We start from the raw sequence: 13,233 nt of genomic DNA on the forward strand, positions 1-13,233 counted from the left end.
ACTTTATTTTTCTGGTGATATAAGAACCCCAGTTTTACTCCTTGCACTTTTTTTTTTTTTTTGGATAAATTATCTTTAAATGAATAGATTAAAAATAAATTTATATTGTGAATTCCTTGGTAGCCTCAAGATAATTGGAGAGTACATAGCCATTAGGGTGATCATATATGAAAAATGTATTTGTCAATCAGTAATTTTACTCTTTGACAATTTCTAATTAACATCTGGAGTTGGTTCTAAATTATTGCTGTCTTTCCCTAGAGAGGAGAGAAATGTTAACAAAATGTGAGAGGTTTAGAGCAGTAAAGATTTGGATATAAATGTTGATTCTGTGACCAGCCATCAGTTTCTTCATCTGTAAAATGAGATTATAAAACCTACCTGAGCTGGCTGAGAAGATTAACAAGAGTTCCTTAGAAAAGTGACTCCCATCTGATTGATATCATTAAAATTCTGGGAATAGGTAAAAGGTCTTCCAGTTATATTAAATATTAACTGATTTGTCATTTTGAATAGTGTTTACATTATCTCTGTTTTCCCAAACAGTTGCTCTTTGTGATTCTAAAAACAAAATGATATATAGGTAGCCCAGGTATATAAGCAGGGTCCAATGATTCTATCACTTTACCCGGAAGTGCACATCCCTTAACTTCTATCTGTAATGTGCCAGTTGGGGGACAACATGATCTTTTTACTTAATCTTTCTTTCTTCTTCTTCTTTTTCTTTTTTCAAGATTTATTTATTGGCCGGCGCTGCGGCTCGCTAGGCTAATCATCTGCCTGCAGCGCCGGCATCCCGGTTCTAGTCCCGGTTGGGGCGTCGGATTCTGTCCCGGTTGCCCCTCTTCCAGGCCAGCTCTCTGCTGTGGCCTGGGAGTGCAGTGGAGGATGGCCCAAATGCTTGGGCTCTGCACCCGCATGGGAGACCAGGAGGAGGCTGGCTCCTGGCTTCGGATTGGCGCAGTGCGCCAGCCATAGCAGCCATCTGGGGGGTGAACCAACGGAAGGAAGACTTTTCTCTCTGTCTCTCTCTCTCTCACTGTCTAACTCTGCCTTTCCAAAAAAAAAAATTTTTATTTATTTATTTATTTATTTATTTGAAAGGCAGAGTTACTGAGAGGCAGGGACAGAAAGAGAGAGAGGGAGGTGGGGAGGGAGAGAGAGAGAAATCCTCCGCCTGCTGTATCACTCCCCAAATTGCTGCAACCGCTGGAGCTGGGCTGATCCAAAGCCAAGAGCCAGGAGCTTCTTCTGGGTCTCCCACGTGGGTGCAGGGACCCAAGGACATTTTCCACTGCTCTCCCAGGCTATACCAGAGAGCTGGATTGGAAGTGGAACAGCCGGGACTTGTGAACTGGTGCCCGTTTGGGATGCTGGCACTGCAGGTGGTGGTTTTACCCACTACGCCACAGCACCGGCCCCCATATTTCATCTTAATGTACAAAATATCATTAGTACTTTTCTTGTCCTACCTATTTAGATTTCTGGTCGTTGTTAAGGATTTTCTTTAGCCCGACTTCTTTGAGCTGGTCTCCTCTTATCTCATCTTCCTTTCTCTTTCTCACCTCTGTTTTAGACTTTACAGAAACAACTGCAGAATCTTCTTTCATTGATTGTCAAATTCACACATGTGGAAGGGAAGCAGAATTTTATTAGCTTTATCAACTTAGTTCACTGAAAAAAAAATTTTTTTGGAACAGGTATTGCCTTTCTGGACTTTTCTCACCTATGTAGATAATGAAAGTCCACCTCAACTGGGTGTTAACTGGCAATTCCTTCATTTCTTTCTTTTTTCAGTATCCTACAGGGATGATTTCAAGCCTTCTTCACAATCCTTATATACCTAGATCACTGTATTTTGCCTTCCGACAGAAGACCTTTTTCAGCTACAGAAGGAAATGAGAACAAAGGATACACCCAGCCTCCGGCCATTTAGCCTGCAGGGCTCCTACAGCTACTGTTCTTGTCTCACTATTTATCCCTGCCTCCTGTCTGATTGCCCTTCCCACCCAGACTTCCTGATGAGGTGTCTAGGTTCACTCTGCTGTATCCTCCCTGTTGTCACTATTGAAACCCTGCAGTGTGGCTCAGTTTGCTTCTCAAGAACTGCTCCCGCCCTCTTGCTTTCTAAGTCCTGTACCCACCTCTGTGCTCTTACACTGCTTTCTCAGCATTGACCACATACGTTTACTTCTTTCTTTAAAACAAAACAAAATAAAACTTTGTTTTGTACAGTGCACTGTCCCCCTGCTCTTCCCACCTCTCTGTGGCTACTCATGTCAAGTCCCCCTTTTTGAAAATAAATAAATAATTAATTAATTTTATTTATTTGAAAGCGGAATTGCAGAGAGAGAAGTCTTCTATCCACTGGTTCACTCCCCAAATGGCTGCCATGGCTGGGGCTGGGTCAAGCCAAAGCCAGGAACATGGAACTCCACCTGGGTCACCCACATGGGTGCAGGGGCCCAAGCAATTGGGCCATCCTTTGCTGCTCTCCCAGGAGCATTAGTTGGGAGCTGGATCAGAAGTGGGTCAGCTGGGACTCCAACCAGCGCTCATATGGGATGCTGGCATCGCAGGCAGTGGCTTTACCCATTACACCACAATGCTGGCCCTTGTTCAGTCCCTTTTGTTCCTTTGCTTGCCCCTTAAATATTGATATTCCTGAGTGAATATTTGCTGAATGCAGGAGTGGTTTCTGTTCTCATGATTTCTATCTCTTCTTAGCCTTTTGGCTAAAAGCAAGTATTCTAATGATTTCTGTAATGATTTGGCTGTAATTGGACCTTGTTAAAAAGTGAAGAAACACTGTGTCAAGCCTGATCATTTACTTCACAGCTGCTTTGGTCCAGTCTGTCTGAACTATGAGTCTCTTAAATGTTCTCTACTACATTTATGCAGTGAAAAAAAAATCCAGGCCACTCAGCTTTTATGCTTATGAGGTGGTCAACATTTTATACATACTTGGATATAAAAATATAATTATAAGGATAATTAAAGCATGCTTTGCCAAACATTTTATACCCATTCGATTTTGCATAAATCCTGTAGCATACAATAGTAATACTTTACTTCGAGTAACTGTTTAATTTTATAATATAATGAAGTATATGTTTTGAAGGTTAGGCTACGAGGTATATGTTTTGAAGGTTAGGCTACGAGGTGAGGAGAGACTTAATATTTGTTAGTATTTGTTAAAACCCTTTTATATTGGGACAGGCCTATATGCATTGGTATGTATTTTCACCTTCCAACAACCTTGAGAAAGAACAAGTCATCATGTAGCGAGGAGAAAACTGAAGTGAAAGGAAGCTAAATAGATTGTACACTGAGACATGCACAGCTTCAGAAATTCAGAACTAGAGTTTATTCTGTAGACATAATAGGTCATGAATCTCGCCGGCGCCGCGGCTCACTAGGCTAATCCTCCGCCTTGCGGCGCCGGCACCCCAGGTTCTAGTCCCAGTTGGGGCACCAGATTCTGTCCCGGTTGCCCCTCTTGCAGGCCAGCTCTCTGCTGTGGCCAGGGAGTGCAGTGGAGGATGGCCCAAGTGCTTGGGCCCTGCACCCCATGGGAGACCAGGAGAAGTACCTGGCTCCTGCCATCAGATCAGCGCGGTGCGCTGGCCGCAGCGCGCCAACCATGGCGGCCATTGGAGGGTGAACCAACGGCAAAAGGAAGACCTTTCTCTCTGTCTCTCTCTCTCTCACTGTCCATTCTGCCTGTCAAAAAAAAAATAGGTCATGAATCTCTTCTAAAGGATATTGAAAATATAAGCTGAGGATGGATGCTTAAATGTAGTGGATCTAAGTTGTATTAAAGGTTGTCTTTGTTATTTTGTCCGTAGGCCGTCGTTTGGCAAAAAACTAAAGTATCAGACCATAAGATGGCTCTCATGTCAGTTCTGGGGACTGCTGTTATGGGCAACATGGAATCCTTTCAGTGCTGCTCTGAAGAATCTCAGGTATGCAACACAAACGTCCTTTAATAATTCTGCTTCACCAGTGAAACAGTCAAAATATTTCCTTTTTGGGGACTAGGAATGGTAAGATGTTTTTCTTTTCTACATTTATAGCAGATATGTGTATCTGATTAAAAAGAAAATACATACTGAGCTTATATAAAACCTCCTTCTCCTACCCTGTTTCTCTTTCTGTCTTTTCTGTTTGTTGTTTTTATTGATTTTGATTTTTTTTTAATTTATCTTATTTATTTGAAAGATAAAGACAGACTGATAGACATACCCTACCTGCCAGGTTCTCACAGCAGCCAATGCTGGGACAGTCGAAAGCCAGGAGCTCATCTAGATAGATTGATATGGGATACAATCATCCCCCAAATTTTCCTAACTGCACCAGATGCCCTCCCATTGATTTTTTTTTTTTTTTTTTTTTTTTTGGACAGGCAGAGTGGATAGTGAGAGAGAGACAGAGACAGAGAGAAAGGTCTTCCTTTTGCCGTTGGTTCACCCTCCAATGACCACTGCGGCCGGCACACCACGCTGATCCGAAGGCAGGAGCCAGGTGCTTCTCCTGGTCTCCCATGCGGGTGCAGGGCCCAAGGACCTGGGCTTTGCTCTACTGCCTTCCCGGGCCATAGCAGAGAGCTGGCCTGGAAGAGGGAAAACTGGGATAGAATCCTGCGCCCCGACCGGGACTAGAACCTGATGTGCTGGCGCCGCAAGGCGGAGGATTAGCCTGTTGAGCTGGCCCCTCCCATTGATTTTTTTAAAGTAATTTTTTTTTTAAAAAGATTTATTTTATTTATTTGAAAGGCAGAATTACACAGAGACATAGAGACAGAGAGAGGTCTTCCATCTGCTGATTCACTCCCCAAGTGGCTACAGTGGCTTGAGCTGCGGTCATCTGAAGCCAGAAGTCAGGAGCTTCTTCCTTATCTCTCATGGAAGTACAGGGACCCAAGCACTTGGGTCATCCTCCACTGCTTTCCAGGGGCATTAGCAGGGAGCTGGATTGGAAGTGGAGCAGCCGGCACTCTAACCGGCACCCATATGGAATGCTGGTGCTGAAGGCCAGGGCTTTAACCCTCTGCACTACAGCACTGGCCCCAAAAAGTAATTTTCAAGGTAGTATCTCATGTCTTTACTTTCCTGTATGAAGGGAAAGAATTTGGCTTGCTCTTTTTCCCCCCTTTCTTAAATATGTAGTCAAATTTTCTTTTGTTGAGCATTCAGCTTTAGAAGCAGTTTTTAACTCCATATAATTCTGTGTGATGTTCCCCCTTTCTTACTTGCCCTTCTGTCTGTACAATAAGCACAATAAGTTGGAAATGTGTAGGAAATATACCTTATTGTCACTATAAATAGTCTTCCTGGCAAAGTCCCTTATTGTGCTAGGGTTTCATTTCCTCTCTAAGGACCTATGTTGTATCTCTTATGCCATTCAGATGAGAATATTCTTAGTGACCAATTAAATGGATTCTCTCATTACTCCCTTCAGTTGCTCACAATTTATCATGCTTTTCTTTGCTTTCTGTGTGAACTGTCTTATGAATTGCATTTTCTGGAGTTTCTGAAAGTTTTTCTTGTTTTTAAATGAAGTTTTATTCAAGTCAACAGTAACATCCACTCTTATAGCTGTACTTCGTAGCTGGTAATCCATTCCATTCTGACTCTTTGAAGTCATTTTTTCAGAAGTCACTTATTTTGGGCCTGCACTTTGGTTCAGCAGGTTAAGTTATTGCCTGAAGTGCTGGCATCCAGAATGGGTGCTGTTTCGAGTCCTGGCTCTCCACTTTGATCCAGCTCCCTGCTAATGATCTGAGAAAGCAGCGGAGGATGACCCAAGTCCCTGGGCCTCTGCTACTCTCAAGGGAGGCCTGGAAGAAGCTCCTGGCTCCTGGCTTCGGCCTTGCCAACCCTGGTTCTTGCAACCATCTGGGGAATGAACCAGTAGATGGAAGATCTACTCTCTGTCTGTCTCTCCTATCTCTAGCTAAAAAAAAAAAAAAAAAAAGAGAGAGAGAGAGAGAGAAGAAAAGAAGGAGAGCTCACTTATTTCTTATTTGGATTGGTTACATTTCAGGCCATCTGCACAACTCTCATCCTACCCTGTACCTTCTTTTCTTGGCATTCCTTCTCATTTTGCTGAGGTACATCTTTAAGTAACTTCCACAGAAAGGAGACAGGAGAGGTAAATTTTCATGCCTGAGAATTGACTTTATTTTGCATTTTCTCTGTTGATATTCTGGTATACATAGAATTCTAGATTAAAAATATTTTTTCTTTAGAATTTTGAAAACTGAAAAATTTTTGACCATCCATTGTTGCTTTTTCTATCTTAAAGTGCTTAGAATATTTCCTTCTTTGTTAAATTTTACAAGGATGTATTTAGGTGTATGGTTTTTTTTTTTGTTGTTGTTGTTTTTTTTTTTGGACAGGCAGAGTGGACAGTGAGAGAGAGAGACAGAGAGAAAGGTCTTCCTTTTGCCGTTGGCTCACCCTCCAGTGGCTGCCGCGGCCGGCGCACCGCGGCTGGCGCACTGCGCTGATCCGATGGCAGGAGCCAGGTGCTTCTCCTGGTCTCCCATGTGGGTGCAGGGCCCAAGCATTTGGGCCATCCTCCACTGCACTCCCTGGCCACAGCAGAGAGCTGGCCTGGAAGAGGGGCAACCGGGACAGAATCCGGCACCCCGACTGGGACTAGAACCCGGTGTGCCGGCGCCGCAAGGCGGAGGATTAGCCTATTGAGCCGTGGTGCCGGCCAGGTGTATGTCTTTTACTAATTTTTTTCTTATTGTGCTGAGCAGTTGATATGGACTTTTTGAATCTGAAGATTCATTTCTTTCTTAGCCTTGTGTTATGTACTTCCATCCATTATCATTTTGATAATTTCTGGTTCTTTTTGAAACTCTCAGTTAAGACCTCCTCTTACTGTTTTTCTTTTCCTGCTTTTTTCTTTTTCTTTCACATTTTCCATCTTTTATTTTTTCCTGTAACTTTGAAAGAGCTCACCAATTGTATCTTTTAGTGCTTTGATTGATTTTTTGTTTTAATATTTTTAATTTTCATTTTGAAATCTTACTACTTTTAATAATTTCTTATTGTTGTATAGATATAAAGCCTTAAATTTCTATAAGCTATTAAGGTTTTGTTTTAAAATTTTTTGTTCAGGGCAGGTGCAGTAGGTTAATCCTCTGCCTGCAGCACTGGCATCCCATATATGGGTACCCAGTTCTAGTCCCAGCTGCCCCTCTTCCAGTCCAGCTCTCTGCTGTGGCCTGGGAAAGCAGTAGAAGATGGCCCAAGTCCTTGAGCCCCTGCACCCATATGGGAGACCAGGAAGAAGTGCCTGGCTCCTGGCTTCGGATCGAAGCAACTCTGGCTGTTGCAGCCATTTGGGGAGTGAACCAACAGAAGGAAGACCTTTCTGTCTGTCACTCTCACTGTCTATAACTCTAACTCTCAAATAAAATAAAAAATAAATAAAATTTTTTGTACCTCATATAATTTTTATTTCCTTGGGAGTCAGTTTTATTTCACTTACCTACTCTTTTTCCTGGACCCTCTAAATTCTTATGTTTCCCTGTGAATAGGAAATCTCGTCAGGAGCAGTGTTTGTAGTTAGGCTTAGTAACTGTCGGGTTACACTTGAGTGCTGAATACTCTAGATCCTAGTCATTTTCCCAGAATCTGGGAGAATCACAGGTGTCCTGATGAGGTGCAGTTTCCTCTGCACATTTTGCTCTTACTTTTTGCGTACTTCTCAGCAAATTCAGTTCATCTCCCGCCCTCCCTTCCATTTCTTTTTTTCCCTTCTTTCTTTATTGGCTTTGGCACAAAGTTAGATTAATTGTAGTTAGTTCATGACACATTGTCCTTTTTCAGTTTCTTTAAAGAACAGTCCCTTTGTTCTTTGTTTGCTGACTTAAAGTCTGAAGTTTCTCTTCAGTTCTGCTGGGCAGTTGACTTCTCTATTCTGCTCTTCCTCTTTTCCATAAACTGTTTAAATCTCTTTTGCTCATAATTCCCCTCCCATTCTCTTGGCAGTATTGAGTTCTTTTAATTATCGATTACCATTTTATTAGAGTTGTGGGTGGGAGCTTGTATTCAATTAATGCTTAGAATTCTATGCCTGAGGAATGACTCAGGCTTGTCTTAGTGGCCCATTACAGTGCCTGGAACATGGCTGCTACCTGACATGGGTGCTGTATTTCAGAGCTCCCAAAAGAATTGTTTAGTAGTGTTGACACACTCCAGTGCTATCTTAGATTGATTATGATGACTGATGTAGGCTGGTAAGGATGCTATCTAAATTCTCCTGGGTTCCCCAGAGCTTCGTGAGACTTTGTTACCTATGTGTCATCATCATGTTCAAGAGATTATAGCTATCATCATTTGTTCTAAAGATAAGCACTCTTGACATCTGCTGGAAACTTGTTAGAAATAAGGAATCTTGGTTCTTGTTGCAGATCCCCTGAAGTAGAATATGCATTTTAACAAGGTCTCCAGCTATACACTCCAGTATGAAAAAAGCACTGATCCAGACCTTGGTTGGTTATGATTTCATTTGTGGATGGGACTGTCACATGAGGCAGTCCTGCAGTTGGGAATTTTTTTCTTCTAATCTGTTTATGTGTTGTTAGCTCTATGCTTGCCTGTTGATTTCTTTAAAAATTTTTTTCTCAAGATGTAATTGAACAAGGACTTCTGGTAATCTATCATATATACCAGAATTTTCGCTGCATCTTCATGTGGTTGTTTTGTATGGAAGACTAGGGCAGTTTGGAAAGCATAAGTTAGCATTCCAGTTCCATGGACTATCAAAGTGATAATGAAATCTTTGAGTGTCTCTCTGGTGAAAGTGATCATCTAACCAGATCCATCTTCCATTCTTGTACCGTGTGACTAAACATTTGTGGTATTTTGGTTGCCACCAGCTACCCATCACTGCTCCATGCTTTTTGGGCTTGTGTGGTTGGAGATTTTGTCCTTTATTGAGATTTTGTCCTTTATTAAGATTTCTTTGACGGCGCCGGCACACCGGGTTCTAGTCCCGGTCGGGGCACCGATCCTGTCCCGGTTGCCCCTCTTCCAGGCCAGCTCTCTGCTGTGGCCAGGGAGTGCAGTGGAGGATGGCCCAAGTGCTTGGGCCCTGCACCCCATGGGAGACCAGGATAAGCACCTGGCTCCTGCCACCAGAACAGCACGGTGCGCCGGCCGCAGCGCGCTACCGCGGCGGCCATTGGAGGGTGAACCAACGGCAAAAGGAAGACCTTTCTCTCTGTCTCTCTCTCTCACTGTCCACTCTGCCTGTCAAAAATTAAAAAAAAAAAAAGATTTCTTTGAGCCCCTTTTCCTCCCAAAACAGTCTTATTTTCTTTCTTCTTCTTTTTTTTTTTTTTTTTTAGATTTATTTTATTTATTTGAAAAGCAGAGTTACAGAGAGAGAGAGAGGAAGAGAGAGAGAGAGTCAGAAAGAGAAAGATCTTCCTTCCATCCCCTGGTTCACTCCTCACATGATTACATTGGTCAGGGCTGTTCCCAGCCAAAGCAAGGAGCCTAGAACTCCATCTGGGTCTCCCACATGGGTGGCGGGGGCCCATGCACATTAGGTCATCTCCTGCTGTTTTCCCAGACACGTTAGCAGGGAGCTGGATTACAAGTAGAGTAGCCAAGAACCTGAACCTGTGCTCATATGGGATGCTGGCTTCGCAGACGGTGACTTAACCTGCTGTACCAAAGTACAGGGTCCCAACAATCTTGTTTTCTAACTGCTAGTGGGTCTCCTCTCTCGCCTGACTTACCTACCTTGAAACTGTGAAACCTGACCACCAAGGCCTCTTCATTGGACTCGGATGACAGATCCACTGGCTAATGGGAACCTTGCATATCGAAAATCTTTATATTTCTCTTCTCATGATGTGACAGTCTCTCTCTCTCTCTCTCTTTTATCTATAGTAACTCTACATGTGACCAGTCTCCTAATTGTGGATGGTGGTCTCAACTGAGCCACTATTGTGGTGACTCTTGTTAGGCTTTCCTCACTGCAACTTTGTTAGCTTGATGTGGTTCATGAAATTATCCTTGTTGACATCTGTGTTCTCTTTTGATACTTTTATCTGTGCAATATTCTGCACTGAGTTCTCAGTTAATTATGGATTTTTTTATTCCCAAAACTGTGTTTTGTTTTCCAGGATTCAGGATTTATTTATTTTCATGTTTCTTTGTTTTGTTTCTTCTAAACTATATTTCTAACTACTGATTTTTATTTACCTTCTGTTTTTAATGGATGCCATTTTTGTTTTTTTTAAAAAGATTTATTTTATTTATTTGACAGAGTTAGAGAGAGAGGTAGACACAGAGAGAGAGGTCTTCTGTCCACTGGTTCACTCTTTAAATGGCCATAATGGCTGGAACTGAGCTGAAGTCAGGAGCCAGGAGCTTCTTCCCGATCTCCCACATGGGTGCTGGGGCCTAAGGACTTGGGCCATCCTCTGCTGCTTTCCCAGGCTCATTAGCAGGGAGCTGGATCAGAAGTGGAGCAGCTGGGACTTGAACTGGCACCTTTTTTTACTTTTTAAAAAGTGTGTTGCACATACTAATTTCAAAGTCTTTTCATGTTGTTCTATCATTTCTGTTTTACCAAGAGAAAATTCTCTCATATGCTGCCTTTTTTTTTTTTTTTTTTTATGCCAAGCAACATTTATTTAAGTCAGAGACCACCTGCTGCTGCAGCCAGGAGGGAGACTCCAAGAGAGGCAGACCCAAGAAACCAATGGAAGTGGAATTTTCAAAGTACAATTTTAGGGGGTAAAAAACACAACAGCAGCTAACAGTCAGTCAGTGGGTGGGGCAAAACCATCAAAAGGCCAGATCTCTAATCTTGTCTATCCTGTGTAGCTTGTTCATGATAAAACAAAAAGCCATCAGGAAGGTGCGATTGGTGACTTCTCCTTTCTATTCTTGTGATAAACCAGAAGAAGGATAGAATCACTACTTACTTGCTATTCTTGTGATAGAACTGGAAACTCAGGAGTTGGGTTCGGCACATTCATCTTGCTAAGCTTTTGGGGTGAAGCAAGCATTTTGCACCCTGTTAAAGAGATTTCTCCTTTTTTGCATTCTGACCTGGACTTACATAACTGCCTGTTAGCCCATCTACCTTCTCACATTCCCTTCCCATGGAGAATTGACCCTCACTGCTGTTAGGGATATGGGGGTGATGAACACTCTGGCTGCTTCATGCTGAAAAGGGGCCTCATTGAGGGATAGCTTCAGGGTCCCAGGTAGAATATGGATTTCCTCATGAGCATTTTCTGAAGTTTGATGGCTTCTTGTTGTTTAATCCTGTATAGCACAAAGCATAAGCCAGTTACTATCTCTGCCTGGAGTTCGATGGCTTCTTCTTGTTTAATCATGGATAACACAAAGTGCAAGGCAGTTACTGTCTCTCCCAATTGCCAGCCTCATCTTGTGAGAGTTCTCGGGATCTATCTGGAAGCCTCAATGTCAAAGACTCAATTTTAGAGCTTTAAATGTAAAAGAATTGTCAGAGGTTTAAGCCATTTGGTCAAAGTAAGTTAAACCTGAGCATTTGAACCAAAGCTGTGAAGTAGATCTAATCAGAGTTAAGATAGTTAGCTCCTTTAAGATTCAAATTTTTAAAGCAATAAAACTCAATAAAAGCAACAGAAAACACATACAACTTCCCTGAGATATATAAAACTTTCTTACTTAGGTCAGTTAGAAAACACAGAAAAATCTTGATTGAAAAAGATGAGCACATGATTTCAGCATGAGCCCACCACTCAGGACAGTTGAATACATCAAGTTACAAAGGGGTAGAAAATCAAGTAATCCTGCTGTCTTTTAGAAGGACTAATTTTAAAATAATTTGTCTGCATCATCCAAACTACTCTTGCACAGCATTCATCTTCCGCAAACATCCTCCTAAACAATCCTCAGTGCCTCTAAATTAAGAGAAAAATATCCTTTAAAAGAATTCACAGAATTTTGGGGCCAGTGCTGTGGTGTAGCTTGGGCCCCTGCACCTATGTGGGAGATACAGAAGAAGCTCCTGGCTCCTGGCTTTGGATCAGCCCAGCCCTGGTCATTGCAGCCATCTGGGGAGTGAACCAGTGGATAGAGGATCTGTCTCTTTCTCCTCCTGTCTCTCTGTGATTTTGCCTTTCAGATAGATAAATACATTAAAAAAAAAAAAACTCAGAATTTTAACCTGTGGTTACTTTAAAGCAGTTTTTGAATTTTGAAAGTGTTAAAGCAGTTTTTGAATCCAGGTAGGAACTAGGTAAATTATTTTTACACAATTTTCATCAAAGTGTTGCAAACCCTAGGAGTCTTGGGAAAAATGTTTAGCCTAGAAAACAAAACATTTAAGAATAGTACCAACAATGCTTTCTTAAAAGGCATACATAAATATTTTTGAGAATCACATTGTGGATGGCAAAAGATTTAAACTAGTTATGATTACAATAACAACTCAAAGTATAGCATCTTAGGAAGAATAACAGGGTTTTACAGACCTTTGTACTTTTTAGGGCAATGACAATCAGAGAGCTCTATGATTTAATAAGGCATATATTGATGATTGGAAAACAGAGGAATCTTCACTAGGTGGGTAGAGAAACTTCTATAATTTAAAAAAGTGAGAAAATGTGAATTCTTTGAATCAGAGCAGCCAATCTGGGAGAAAACTTAAAAAGGATGTTGGAAAACACGGTTCTGCACAGCATGAGGTCAGTGGTTTAAAAAAAAAAAAGAAAGTTTAAAATGAACCCCGTTATGACAAGTTCTTGCTAGTGTCTTTTCAAAATGGTTACTAAAGAGGAGGGCCAGCTGAGACCAGGTGCTGGGCCTTGGCTGCTAAACAGATGCAACATCGCTCTATGTCCCCCCTCCCCCCAAATACACACTTCCTGACATTTGAGGTGAAGGAGAGGGGCCCATGAGCAGACCCTGGACAGATCAGGAAGCCAGAGTCCGAAGGGCCTAGGTAGGGTTTGAGAGGATGTGGGCCTAGGCCTCTGGTAAGATGCTCCTCCTGCTCCAGTGTGGCTAAGGGACTTTGGCTGAAAGGAGTTTTGTCTTCACACAAGAAAGAATTTAGAAGTGAGACGGAGTAGCAGTCAGCAAGATAGCAGGTATAGGGATTAGAAGCACAGCATGTGTGGGCACCACTGCCCCATTAATGAGGCAAAGATCCTGTACTAGTCTCCATTCTCCATTTGGATTTTGAACTCCTAGAATTGGA

At 42.2% G+C, this 13,233-nt stretch overlaps 1 protein-coding gene across 3 annotated transcripts in view; it reads left to right on the plus strand.

The window, feature by feature from the left end:
• Positions 1–13,233, plus strand: part of PMS1 (PMS1 homolog 1, mismatch repair system component) — a 102,766-nt gene that overhangs the window by 60,376 nt on the left and 29,157 nt on the right. For 2 of the 3 annotated variants that reach the window (XM_062189157.1, XM_062189166.1), the window contains one exon: positions 3,849–3,965. In XM_062189157.1, coding sequence (XP_062045141.1) covers positions 3,849–3,965 — 117 coding nt within the window. Of the gene's footprint in view, positions 1–3,848; positions 3,966–13,233 lie in introns of those variants that run through there. The other variant, XM_062189194.1, reaches the window with a different exon arrangement.

The sequence above is a fragment of the Lepus europaeus genome, chromosome 1, assembly GCF_033115175.1.
Source record: "Lepus europaeus isolate LE1 chromosome 1, mLepTim1.pri, whole genome shotgun sequence".
NCBI lineage: Eukaryota > Metazoa > Chordata > Mammalia > Lagomorpha > Leporidae > Lepus > Lepus europaeus.